The 13,281-nt window shown below is 40.7% G+C and overlaps 1 protein-coding gene across 2 annotated transcripts in view; it reads right to left on the bottom strand.

The window, feature by feature from the left end:
* Window positions 1-13,281, bottom strand: part of Col25a1 (collagen, type XXV, alpha 1) — a 417,880-nt gene that overhangs the window by 113,470 nt on the left and 291,129 nt on the right. Inside the window, exon 8 of one of the 2 annotated variants that reach the window (XM_013023761.1) lies at window positions 143-202. The exons of the other annotated variant lie outside the window; for it this stretch is intronic. Within the exon in view, the coding sequence (XP_012879215.1) occupies window positions 143-202 (60 nt within the window). The remainder of the gene's footprint in view (window positions 1-142; window positions 203-13,281) is intronic. 2 annotated transcript variants of the gene reach the window in all.

The raw sequence follows: 13,281 nt of genomic DNA, 5'->3' as shown, positions 1-13,281 counted from the left end.
CTAGCTCCCCCACTACAGCCGACTGGCTTCCTGACAAGGGCACTCAAGTGGCTGGGCAAGCCAGTGGAATGGCTCTCCATTCTTGCGCACGTTTTTGCTGACTGCAGCTCTGACTGAGCAGGCGTGAGGGTCAACCACAAACCTTGACGGTGACGATCTGATTGCTGTGCAGGGCAGCCACTGTGGGGAAGCCTGGCAGGCCCTATGGGCATAGCACAGCACCAAAACAACACGACACAAAACGTCACACAGACATGTCACTGGTAGACAAACAAGCACCTACCACTAATGCCTTCCTTTCCTGGTGTGAGTCTTGGAACATAGCCCAAAACAAAATCAAACCCAAGAGGACCTCCAAGGACCCAGACACTGTATGGCAATTCATCTAAACTGCCCCTAATGGCAAGTAGGTTGGGGGTCTACATGCGTGCGTGCGTGCACACACACACACACACACACACACACACACACACACACACACACACACTGGTGTAACAATTTGATTCTCTAAGGTTAGTTAGTACAAATAGATAACGACAGATGTTGTTACAAAGACAACACTAATTCCTCTCTATTGATACTCTGCTTGCAACACAGGACAGACAATTCATGTGTTAATTCTCTGAAAAAAAATGGGAAGGGAATTTTTCCATCCGATCAGAGTATTCCTGGGAATAAATGGAGTTCGTCTCACCACACACATAATCAAAATTTCTCTCTCTAACCACGGGCCGTCTCTCAGCTGCGGTTCAGGCGTGCTGGCTGAGGTGGAGGATGGGAAGCTGTCTTTCATAACATGCGTGTTTCATGGTCACACTCTGCAGTAAGCACTTCTGTCATACATTTTCCCCCAAAAACCTTGACAGTTCACACAAGCCCTTAGAGCAGAAAAGTGGTTTGGAATTATTTAACCAAGGGGGGAGGGAGACATATTTAGAGGCTTGCGTTTTAATAGCTTCTCATTGCAGTTATCAACGAGAGATGTCTGAGAGAGACATTTTGCCTTGTCTCCATTTCTTTCTTTCTTTTTTTAGCAACATCTGACAGTAATGCCCTTATTCTAGTTAAAACACACACACACACACACACCAAATATGTTTATCACACAAATAAACAACCACCACAGCAATACATGGACTCAAGTTTCTTTAGATTCTCTTCCTCCCTTTCTCCTCTTCCCACCCAATTCTATTTGAAAGATGGTTTTAGGAAAAGTCACAAAGTTTCTAAGTTTTAAGTTTGATTAGTTTGGGGGATAGTTTCTGTTTCCTCTTCTTCCTTTCCCCTTCAATTCAGGATACGTTCTTCTTTTTAAGAAAAGCAATCAAGTTACAATATATAGACATTTCTTAGCCCTCCGGCCTTTGAGTCTTCTTTTTTAGTGCAGTGATTTCGTAGAAGCCAACCAGAGGAAATCTTATCCCCTTTTTGGCCAAACCCCTCCGATAAGGTTATGATGTAGCTGGCTAGTTTCGAGATGACCTGTGTCCTCTTTTTCTTCTCCCTAAGTAAAAAGTCCTTTAAACACAGACTCTGCACAAACTCAGAAATGCTACAAGTTGGAAAACAGATGTGTACAATTTGCTTTTGTTTTACTATGGAATATGAGTTTAAAATGTTATTAGATGGTAATGTGCCAACCTCTTTCCATCTGTGACTCATTAACCCAATATTACACAGTCCGAATTTTATATATAAACCTCATATTTATGTAACAAAGAACAAAAACAGATACAAACAAGGAATCTATGCGGATCAGAATCTTGATTAGTGGTGATAAATCATCATGTCACTGGAAACAGAATTATCTAACAAAATAATTCTAAAAGTCTTTTAACAGCACACATGGTAGGCCTTTCAAATGTTTCTAAATATGAATGTATAAATAAACCACTCCCTATATATAGATTTGAGTATGTCCATCAGCTTGTAGTGTGATTTTTCAATAATCCTCCTCCCCCTGCCCCCCCCCCGCCCACAACTGTACTTTCCCCACCAAAGCAAAGTTTTTAACTTGATTTGGTTTCCTATTTTAATTGAAAAAGGGAAGTGCACAGGTAATTCTCACCTAGATAGATTCTTTTCCTCAAACAGAAAAACTTTATTTGGGGAAGTTGATCTTACATTCCTCAGTGACATTAACCAGGAAAATAACTACTTTGTAGGGGCTTAGAGCAAAGATTTCCTAAGGGCTTTGGGAGGTTACATGTAGCAAAGGAAAAATAGGACACATGGAAGGATTCTCCTCTGAGCTGCAACATTTAAGCTTGTGAATTTTCAAATTGGTATAAAATTAACCCTTATGGTACAAGCCAGGGTCCTGGGGACATTCAAAGGAAACATTCCCTAAGAAGTCAACATTAATTAATGGTAAATAATTTTAATTCTTTTTTTTCTGATGTTTTAACTAGGCCTAGGCACTGTCCCTTAGTTTTTTTCAATGCTGGCACTCTACCATTTGAGCCATAGCTCCACTTCCAGCCTTTTGGTGGTTAACTGGAGATAATAAACGCATGGACTCTTGGTTCAAAGCCACAGTTCATAAGCCTGGACTGGCTTTGAACCAAAATCTTCAGATCTCATCCTCTTCAGTAGCTAGGATTACAAGCATGAGACACCAGTGCCCTGCTTTAAATATTTTTATATAAAGCAAATACTGATGTATATAAAGCAAACACAGAGGTAAAATGCAAGTTGCACAAAATTAGAACTTCTTATTCCATTTGTAATAGTAGTGAACCCCCATCTCAGGGCAGTAAACATCCTGTGCTGTTTGCAAAGCACTGGTGCTGAGTCCTCAGCATAAGTTCCTGGCCAGAACTTCTAGGCTTCCTTAGGTATTCACAGAAATGAACTCTTTCATTAATGATGCCACTACCTTTCCCCTCCATTATCATTACAGTCCTTTCTGAATAAATGATATGGACATATTTCAGTTGGTTTTACATCTCAGAAATTTTGCCTGACACAGATGGTTTAAGTGTGGGGTACGGGAAAGAATATCTTCAGAATATCAAGGTGTATTGAATCCAGGAATAAGCTGAAATACTGAAATAATTTACATATTTTCACCCTAAAATATTTTTGAATTCTTTTTTTGTCAGTCCTGGGGCTTGAACTCAGGACCTGGATGTTGTCCCTGAGCTTTTACCCTTAAGGCTAGCACTCTACCACTTTGAGCCACATGCCTCTTCTGTTTTTGTTTTTGTTTTGTTGTTGTTGTTAGTTAACTGGAGATAAAAGCCTTATAGACTTTCCTGCTGGAGCTGGCTTCAAACCACAACCTTCAAATCTTCACCTCCGAAGTAGCTAGGATTACAGGTGTAATCCTTCTTGAATTCTTAATAGAAATACAAGTGTATATTAAAGACTACTTTATACAGTCCATGTTCTGTCTGAGAGCATGAAGACGCAAAGGAACCTCATGAATCATACTGACACAGTCTGACCACCTGAGGACTGGTATTTCTACAGTATCACATGGCAGTTAAACTCTCCATCCTCTAGAAGAAATAATGTGATTGTACCTTAAAGGGATCTTTTTTTCTTTCATATTGCTTTTATTGTGAAAATACTGCACAGAGGGGTTACAATTACATGGGCAAGGTAATGAGTACATTTCTTATCAAGCATTGTTGCCTCCTCCTTTGTTTCCTTCCCCTTACCATCCCTTCCCATCTCCCCCCAATTCCCCAAAGGGATCTTTTTATATTTGTGCAAGTCCTGGGCCTTGAACTCAAGGTCAGACAATGTCTAAGGCTACCCCTCTACCACTTGAGCCACAGCTTCACTTCTGGCTTTTTTGTAGCTCACGCCTGTAATCCTAGCTACTCAGGAGGCTGAGATCTGAGGATCGAGGTTCAAAGCCAGGCTGGGCAGAAAAGTCTGTGAGACTCTTATCTCCAATAAAAACCACTAGAAAACTGGAAGTGGCGCTGCGGCTCAAACAGTGGAGCACTTGCCTTGAGCTGAAGAGCGTAGGGACAGCACCCAAGCCCAGAGTTCAAGCCCCATGACCGATCAAAAAAAAAAAAAAAAGAATCTCAGACTTTCCTGCCTATGCTGGCTTCAAACCTCGATACTCTGATCTCAGCCTCCTGAGTAACCAGGATTACATATGTGAGCCACTAGCACCCAGCCTAAAAGGAGTCTTGGAACAAATAATTCACAAAGATGCTTCCCACTACTTAGAGGCCGTAAATTCAAAATGTAATTGTTATTTTTTTCATTGCATTCTCAGTGATGATGGGTATTTCATGATTACATGACAGTCAGAAAATTTTGTATTTTGTTAAAAATATTCAATAAGGCAAGCAAAGAGCCAGAAATGTAATCTTCAGCTTCTAATTCCAGAATTTTCTCATTACACCATTTATGGATTTGTGATCATTTTTTTCCTACTTGTCATCTAGTTTAAATATTAGAAAAATTGTCTCACCCTCAACAAGATTTAGGAAGTATTTGAGTGTGTTCTCTGCTAGGCCTGGGGATTGAATGGTGAGTAGGGTCCCAAGTTCAGAGAGTTCAAATCCAGTGGGGAAGCGGGAGATGATAAGCAGGCAGCAGCCATGTGCAGCAGTAAGCATCAGGATGGTGATGAAAGAGAGGGCCTACAAAGCAAAGAAAATGTGCATCTCACACGAGGCCTGAAGAGCCATGGAAGACTCCACAGGCTGGGGTGAATGTGCTGGAGACTGGTATGGCAAGAGTAAAAGCAACGATAGGCATTAGGAAGAGGCCACAATGGTCTAATGATGCAACTGTATCCTAAAGCGAGGGCTGTGGAAAGCCAACAGTTTCAAGGGCTATTAAAAGAGCAGGATGTGCAAGATGAAAACGTCTGTTTGGAAGGCAAAGACTGTGTTTCTGGCTAAAAATATGATGGAAAATGAGGAGTGGAGACTGTTGCGAGGTCTGTAGCTGGAAGAAGGGAAGGCTTGCAGAGGGAATAGCAGACAGGAAAAAAGAGGTAGTGTTTGAGGCAGGGTGATGCTGCAGATGGTGGATTCAGGTAGGGATTTGCTGAACCTTGAACTATCTCAGGGAGCAATAGCTGGATACGCACTTAAGAATGGAGTGAGGTACAATCAAGAGTTACATGACTATGTAAAGTCAGTGGGGAGAGGACAGACCCAGGACCAAGAGCCTAGGAAAGCGTTGGGCTCAAGGATGAGCCGAGGAAGAGTTCACAGTGCAAGCCTATAAAAGTAGGAGGAATGCTGCCTTTCCTCAAGTCTCTATAGGCAAGTGATTCAAAATGACATTCACAGACTTGCCCATTGCATCATCGATGATACTACACAATGTACGTAAAATGACCTGGTGCTGGTGGCTCATGCCTGTAATCCTAACTACTCAGGAGGATGAGGATCATGGTTCAAAGCCAGCCTGGGCAGGAAAGTCTGTGAGACTTTTATTTCTACTAAAACTACCAAAAATGGCAGAAGTGGAAGTATGGGCTCAAGTGGTAGATTGTTAGCCTTGAGCAAAAAGAAGCTCAGCACCCAGGCCCTGAGTTCAAGCCCCAGGAGCAAGACACACACACATACACACCAATGAACAAGTTAATGATGGCCATTATCACCGACAATGATGTTCGTTGTTAAGAATAACATTGTGTATGCAGGGAAAGAGTTGTTGATAAAGCGTCAAGGGAGCTCAACAGAAAATCACATTAGAATAAAAGATATGTGTTACATTGAAAAATGAAAATAGGCCGAGTTTATCCATAGTGTACATGATTGTGATTGTGTATGCTCAAAATATATCACGCATGACAACACAACCAGCACGGTGGACATGTGTGTGCATAAAGCAAGATAAATATTCCTAGAAGCTGATGGAATGATTTCTAGCTAAGAGAGACCAGATGGGGACATGTTATTATTATAGAATGTAAAAAAATTTAGGTAAAGGAACAACTTTCAGTAAATGGCAAGAACTGTTAAAGACAGAAGGTACCACTTTGGGCCACAGTTCCATTTCTAGCTTTTTGTGGTGAATTGGGAGATAAGGGGTCTTATAGACTTTCCTGCCTGGGCTGCCTTCAAACAGTGATTCCTCAGATCTCAGCCTCCTAAGTAGGTAAACATTACAGGTATCAGCCACTGGCAGCCCACCTCGAAGTATTAACTGTAGAAAAATGTAGCTTTAGTTGTTGTTGACTATTTTCACCTGGCTCAAAAACTGATAGTTTCTCAAGGATATAGGTTGACCCATTGTAACCGTGAGATGTACAAGACACTATGTTGAAAATGAACTTTACAACTTCAGAGGGATGGGGAGGGAGGAGTGGGGGAGGTGGGGAGGGAAGGGATGGCAGGGGAAAAACAAAGGAGAAGGTAACAATGCTCGACAGGAAATGGACTCATTACCTCACTCATGTAACTGTAACCCCTCTGTACAGTATCTTTACAATAAAAATATATATGAAATAATTGATAGTTTCTTTTTCATAGGTACTCTAAAACTCCCATTCTAGTATGTTCTATCATAAACTTTAACTTAGTCACTCCAGTAGTTATCCTTTTATATGCAAGTAATAAATTTGAGTTTTACAGATTTGAAGAAAACGATGCAATGTCTATATTGAGAAATGGCATTAAATGTTATAGTACTAAACTGCTAAGTAAAGACAAACTATAAAATTACTGTGAATAAGCATAAGAAAGGCTCAGAAGTCCAGCAGTGGTAAATGCCAAGTGTAAAAAATAGTGCTGAAAACTACACTTGTAGGTCAAAAAAGCTCTACTTAGGTAAAAGATCCCACAGGTTGCTAAGAACTTTCCCAAATGAATATGGCTAAGAAGACAGCAAGCATGAAATACACGATTTCAGATATGGCTGAGATTTTATTGCTGTCCTTTTATTTTTTGCCTGTCTGTGGGGCTTGAACTCAGGGCCTGGGTGTTGCCCCAAGCTTTTTTGCTCAAAATTAGCACTCTGGCACTTTGAGCCACAGCTCCACTCCCCATTTTCTGGAGGTTAATTGGAGATAAGAGTCTTATGGACTTTGTTCCTTGGGCTGGCTTTAAACCAGGATCCTCAGATCTCAGCCTCCTGAGTAGCTAGGATTACAGGTGTTCTCCAGTGGCTCCTGGCTTGTCACTGGTACCTTTATCCACAGACACACTCTCTCTTGTATTCACTTTTTCATTTTACTCCTTCCAGCAATCATTTTCTTAATTGGCCCTCTGCTCATTGTATCAGCAGAGCAGGGCAGAGTACAGAATTTGTGTGTTAATATTTCTAGGAACCAAAAACATCTAGAAAGATACTTTTTCTAAACTGGAAGAGAAGAAGGACTTTTCCAGTTTCCCAGAGCATAGGAGACTAATGTGTGCTTCCAACAAACACCTTCAGGAAGACATTGACACCTGGAGGAAGAAATATGAATGCAGATGGATAGGGCTGTGTGGGAAAAAATTGTCCTGCTTATATGACAGCATTCAAGTATCAGGAAGATGCCCCAGAGATGTAGCAATGACACACAGTAGCTGACACACACAGCTGTAGCAAACCTGGAGACTCATGACTACAGACCAGAGATCGGGAGACAGTCCTACAGGAGTAGGGAAGCATGGAAACTCCAGAAAGATACACGGCAGTTTTCTGGTCAGCTTGGAGCCTGGAGGCCAAAACTCAGAAATGAAGGTTTTATAGAAAGTTAAGTCGGACTTCATATTCATGGCTGCTTTTAAATTTGGGGTTGAGATTCATGAGCCTCATTGAGATTCAACTGAAGCAAAAAGATGATGGCTGTTAACAAGACCAATGGTAAGACAATGTGCTAATAGAGGATCTAGGCCAGGCCAGGTGGTCAAGAGTCAACATTCCCCCCTCCCCAGACATGTCTCCTAAGCTGATCATCAGGACCCTGGGTGGGTACTGACACTTTCCTTCTCAGTAGAATCAAGGTGAACCCTGGAACCAATGAGAGCCTATTTTTTCCTTTACTGAAATGGAGACAGGTAGTTGGAATATGGACATGGGTACTGCTCTATTCACTGTCCTATGAGACCCAGACTGAGCTGGTCTTTTGGGCCAGCAATGGTTCTGGGTTGTATAGTTCCCGATGGGATGTGAGAGCTCAGCTAGACTTTCTTTCTTTCCTGTACCATGAATCTTGGGATCCATTCTGAATCCCAAGAACATGGAAAGACACTATGGAAGTTCAAGTCTAGTGGAAAGGGAGAATTACCCCATAAAGATCAATCAGATGGAAAATATACTACATTAGTCCTGTCTGGAAGGAGGAAGAAGAATCCCAAAGGTAGAATTTGAGATGGTCTATGAGCAATTGGGAATGCTGGGATACAACATTGGGTTTTAGGTGGTGTGAAAGCGTGAACATTGAGGAAAAGCTTGGAAATGTTGATAGAGTGTACATGTGAGAGGTCTTAAAAATGTCTTAATGCCAGGTGCTGGTGGTTCACACCTGTAATCCTAGCTATGTAGGAAGCTGAGATCTGAGGATCGTGGTTCAAAGCCAGCCCTGGCAGGAAAAGTCTATGAGACTCTTACCTCCACTCAACTACAATAGAAGCTGGAAGTGGAGCTGTGACTCAAGTGGTAGAGCTCTAGCCTTACAGAGAAAAGCTCAAGGGCAATGTCCAGGCACTGAGTTCAAGCCCCATGGCTGCCCCCCACTGCTGTTATTGGACAGCAGTGAAGATCTTTGTACAATGAGGAATCCCATGCCGTATGTGGTTTAAGAAAGGCAACTCTCGTGAAGTCAGAAACAAACAGATTAGAAACCAAGACACAGCTTGTAATCTCTTACGAAGAATGGATACACATACACACACACACACACACACGAGAAACATTTAAAAATAATTTATATTAAAATTTAAGTTAAATTTGTAAATTAAAATTTAAAACATTACATTTTTAATTCAAAAAATAATTTTTCTTTTGGCAAAAGTAGGACTTGAATTCAGGACTTTGAGACTGCCCAGTTGGTATTTGAGCCATACCTCCAGCTTATCTTTCTTTTGGTTATTGTGGAAGGCTAGATCTGAGGATTGTGGTTTGAAGCCAGGTTGGGCATGAAAGACAATGGGACTCTTATCTCCAATGAACCACCAAAAAAAACTAAAAACCCAAACAAAAAAGCCTGAAGCGGAGCTGTGGTTCAAGGGGGAAAGCATTAAGCATTGAGCAAAATAACCAAAAGATTAAAAAAAAAAAGTCCTCAGGAACGGTGCTTAGTCTCTTGAGTTCAAGCCTTAGAATACCTCCCCCCAAATTGTTTAAAATTTGGATTTTTACATGTTAATCCGGACTGGCCGGATCAGTTGTTACCTGGTATACATATTTTAATCATTTACTTTAGTGAGATGTAACTGTGTTTATAATTAACCCACATTTTGCAAGTAAATGCAAAAAACAATACTCATAAAAACTTCATTCTGTTATGAAATTGAAAACTCTCCAAGACTTGTTGAGAACATCAATTTGATTACCAAACACTGCATAGGAATTTATCTTGTCTTTAAAAAAAAAAAAGAACTATGCAAAAGTAAACTTCAACCAGGTCCCATCTGCATTTCATGCAGTGAGTGTTTGGAATATAAGTTTGTGAATTACAGAGTAGTCCAACTCTGTAATTTTAATTCTTAAGCCACCTTCCCTTGAAGATAGATCAAGATCCTAATAGGGTGAACTGCAGTATTTGTCCCTACATTTCTATACCACATAAGGAGCTTTCCAGTTGACAAAGACTCACCCCACCTTGGCTGTACCCCAGTCATCCGCAAAGGAAGCAGTCTAAGTCCAGCACAGGAAGCAAAACAGGACCAGGAAAGAAGAGTGCCAAGCAAATAAAGGATTCATTAGCTGGCAGGGTACCTGCTACTGAAGGAAAATAGGCATTTGTCCAATAGCCTATGAGAAAAGTTCTATTTTTTTTTTTTTACTTTTTTTTATGCTCAGAGAAAAAGCCAAAAATGTCCTGCTGCTCCTCAGAAGCTAAATTTAGTATTCTGGGTCACTGGGTACTTGCTAAACTTGTTTGTAGGATATTAGGTTGAATCTGCTCTAATATTCTTTGGGCATGAATTCTGGCTGGTAGCCTCTTTGCTGTCCCAGTAGAATACATGGATGGCTGGAAACTGTTCTATAAAAATTCACTGGTGTACTGCCAAGCAAGCCCCAGTGGCTCACGCCTATAATCCCAGCCATTGAAGAGACTGAGATCTGAGAATAGAAGTTCATAGACAGGCTAGGCAGGAAAGTCTGTGAGATGCTTATCTTCAATTAAACACCAAAGAAAGCTAAAAGTGTGCTTGTGGCTCAAGTGGTAGAGCACCACCAAATAACAACAACAAAATGTTGGTGAGAGTTCCATGCAGCCCAGCCTCAGTGTGGATGGTTATCCTTGTAATTCTTGTACACCTGAGAAGTTCACCATCCACAAATAAAGTCAGTCGACAATAAATAACTAGACTCCTTGCAGTTATTGAACTCTTCGAAAGTGAGAGGAAGGAGGAAAGAAAAGGGAAAGGAAGGAAAGAGGAGAATGAAAAGAAAAGGAGGGGAGAAAAGAGGAAAGGGGAAAAGAGAAAAAATAAAGGAAGAGAAGACAACATAAAAGAAACGTAGAGACTTGGTGAAGAGAAGGAGAAAGGTAGGCCTGACAAGAAATACTAAACAATCAACTACTTTTGCCACTGGAAAAAACAGACCTGATGCTCACCCCTCTTTACCAGTTTCCCAAGAAATCAGAAAGCCAAGCCTTTGGTTTTGACATGAATGGCTCAGATTTTAAATGCATGCTACAAATTCAAATTCAATAAAAAATTATAGTCCAGACAAAAAGTATATTTGAGGGCAGGCTGGGCCACAGACCAGCAGCTGATAGTCTCTGAACGAGTACTGATTTTTGCTTTGTTTTTTTTTTCCTTAGGGGGTGTATGGAGAGAAACTTCTTTTCTTTTAGTTTTTGTAGCTGTTGTTCTACCAGTACTTGAACTCAGAGCTTTGTGCTCTCACCCAACATGACTCCAGTGAGAGCCCCAGAGCTTGTTTATATAAAACAACCTAGATTATTATTATTTTCCCAGACCTGAGGATCGAACTCAGGACCTTGCACTTGAGAGGCAAATGCTTTTCTATCGAGCTAAATCCCCAATTGCTTTAAAAAAAATGATTTCATGAATTCAAAGCAACAGTTGGTCGGTTTTACAATTTAGCACGTACGAAATAAGGTCTTGGTTTTATTTGCGGTAAATTAAGGAAAAAAAGCAAATGACAATGTGCTGTGTGTGAATGCATACATAGCCAAGGGGAGAAACATCCCTGCTCTCTTAAAATTCTAAATGCAATAGTCCAATTCACAAAATGCAGATGTGTTTTCATGGCTCTTTTTTTCTTTCCTTTTTTACTTGGACAGGTTTCCTATTTCAGTAACTACAAGGAACAAAGTTTACATCCTAAAAGCCAGGTGGCATCTGGGATTCGTAGATAAGGCACCAATTCTACCACCTCATCAGCTACAACTTTTATGACTCCCATATGTGGCTAAAAAAAAAAAATTACAGGATGTATGCCTATCATGTCCTGACCAAAACTGAACTGCTTTGCTTTACATACGACACTGCCGGCCATTCTCCTTGAGTAATGGAGAACATCGACAATTATGGAGTACACAGGGGAAGAGGATTTGGTTATTCTGCAGCCCTGGGATGAAGGGTCATCACCCTCAATGGCACGGTTGGCCTTGTTTCTTGGCTTGTGGAAAGCACCCCGAAATAAATATGAGTAAGAAAAAATATTTCCAATGGGAAATGCAAGAGTCAGCATCTTTAGCAAATAACATTATCCAATTTGAGAATTATTAGTAGCTTAATGTGTGAATAGTAATAGTTCACTTTAACTAAAGGAAGGCTTTCCTTCTACTTTCTCTTTGTAGGATTGTCTTCACGATGACCATCTATCTAAACAAAAGACAAGAATGGAGGTGGGTGCCGATAGCACTCAGGAGACTGAGATCTGAGGATCATCCTTCTACTGAGATAAGTATGAAAGACTCGAATCTCCAAGTAAGGCAGAAGTAGAGCTGTGGTTTAAGTGGCAGGGCAGTCCTGAGTGAAAAAGCTAAGGGACAGGGCCCTGGCCCTGAGTTCAAGCACACATGCACATGCATGTGCACACACACACACACACACACACACACACACACACACAATGGAAGAAAGGAAGGAGCAATACAGGAGGGTCCTGGAAGGTTCTGATCTGAGCTGGAGAGCCCAGACCTCGTGGGTCTGGGGTGGAGAATTCTCAGGATAGCACGAAGAACATTTCACTTAGAAAGAAAAGAACATTGAGAGAACAGACTTCACATGTTTTAGCCAACAGAATAGAATGTTAATAGATGGTAGGACCCTATGATTGAAAACAAACAACAACAAAATAGCTGGTAAAGAAAGCAACAGTAACCACTTCCTATTTTCTAATTCTCTACCAAACAGAAATACACACACACACATATATACACACATATATAGCTATTTGCATTAAAAATTCCTACAAATCCTGCGAAGTATTAAACACCAGGAAAAGTGAATTAAGAATCTAAATGTGTCCTGGCATAAACAGATGACTTCTAAAATAATAAGCATTTGCCAAAAGAAGTACCCAAGCGTCCAGCGTGAGGATCAATAGAAGAAAAAAAAAAGAAGAGAGATCCTGCAAAATATATTCTATTCAAGGCTAGAAGAGACGATGAAAGAAATTGTTACTGAAAATTTACAAAAGATTCATGGTTAAAAAAACATTACATTTCTATTTTTTTCTTTTCTTTGGTGGACCAAGGGATTGAACTCAAGGCCCCATCTTTACTGGAACCTCTGTGCGTGGAGATAGCTGGCATTACAGGATTTTGCTACCATGCCTGGTTAGTTTTTGAGGCTAGCCTTGAACCGCCATTCTTCTGCAGTAACTGGTATTACAAGCATGCGACATCATGCCTGGCCCAATTTGTTTCCTTTGTGATGGAGGTATGTATTGAACTGGATTATAGAATGACATCTGTCAAATATACTTTGACTATCTTTAGATACTAAATTGAGACACCTGAACTGAAAACTAATGAACACGTTCTATTCATAATTGGCAGGACACTCTACCTCACTAATACTGCTACCACAATTCATGACCTCAGCCTGAATCAATCCACATTTATATCAATGAATGCAATTAATCCTCTCAGACTTGGGATCCCATTACATATGTATATCTGTTCTGATGTCCAACTTAAAGCGGAGGAGGAGGAGGAGG

Source organism: Dipodomys ordii, unplaced genomic scaffold (assembly GCF_000151885.1).
Source record: "Dipodomys ordii isolate 6190 unplaced genomic scaffold, Dord_2.0 Scaffold70, whole genome shotgun sequence".
NCBI classification, from domain to species: domain Eukaryota; kingdom Metazoa; phylum Chordata; class Mammalia; order Rodentia; family Heteromyidae; genus Dipodomys; species Dipodomys ordii.
The sequence above is the reverse complement of the archived record's forward strand: the minus strand, read 5'-3'. Positions and strand labels throughout refer to the sequence as shown.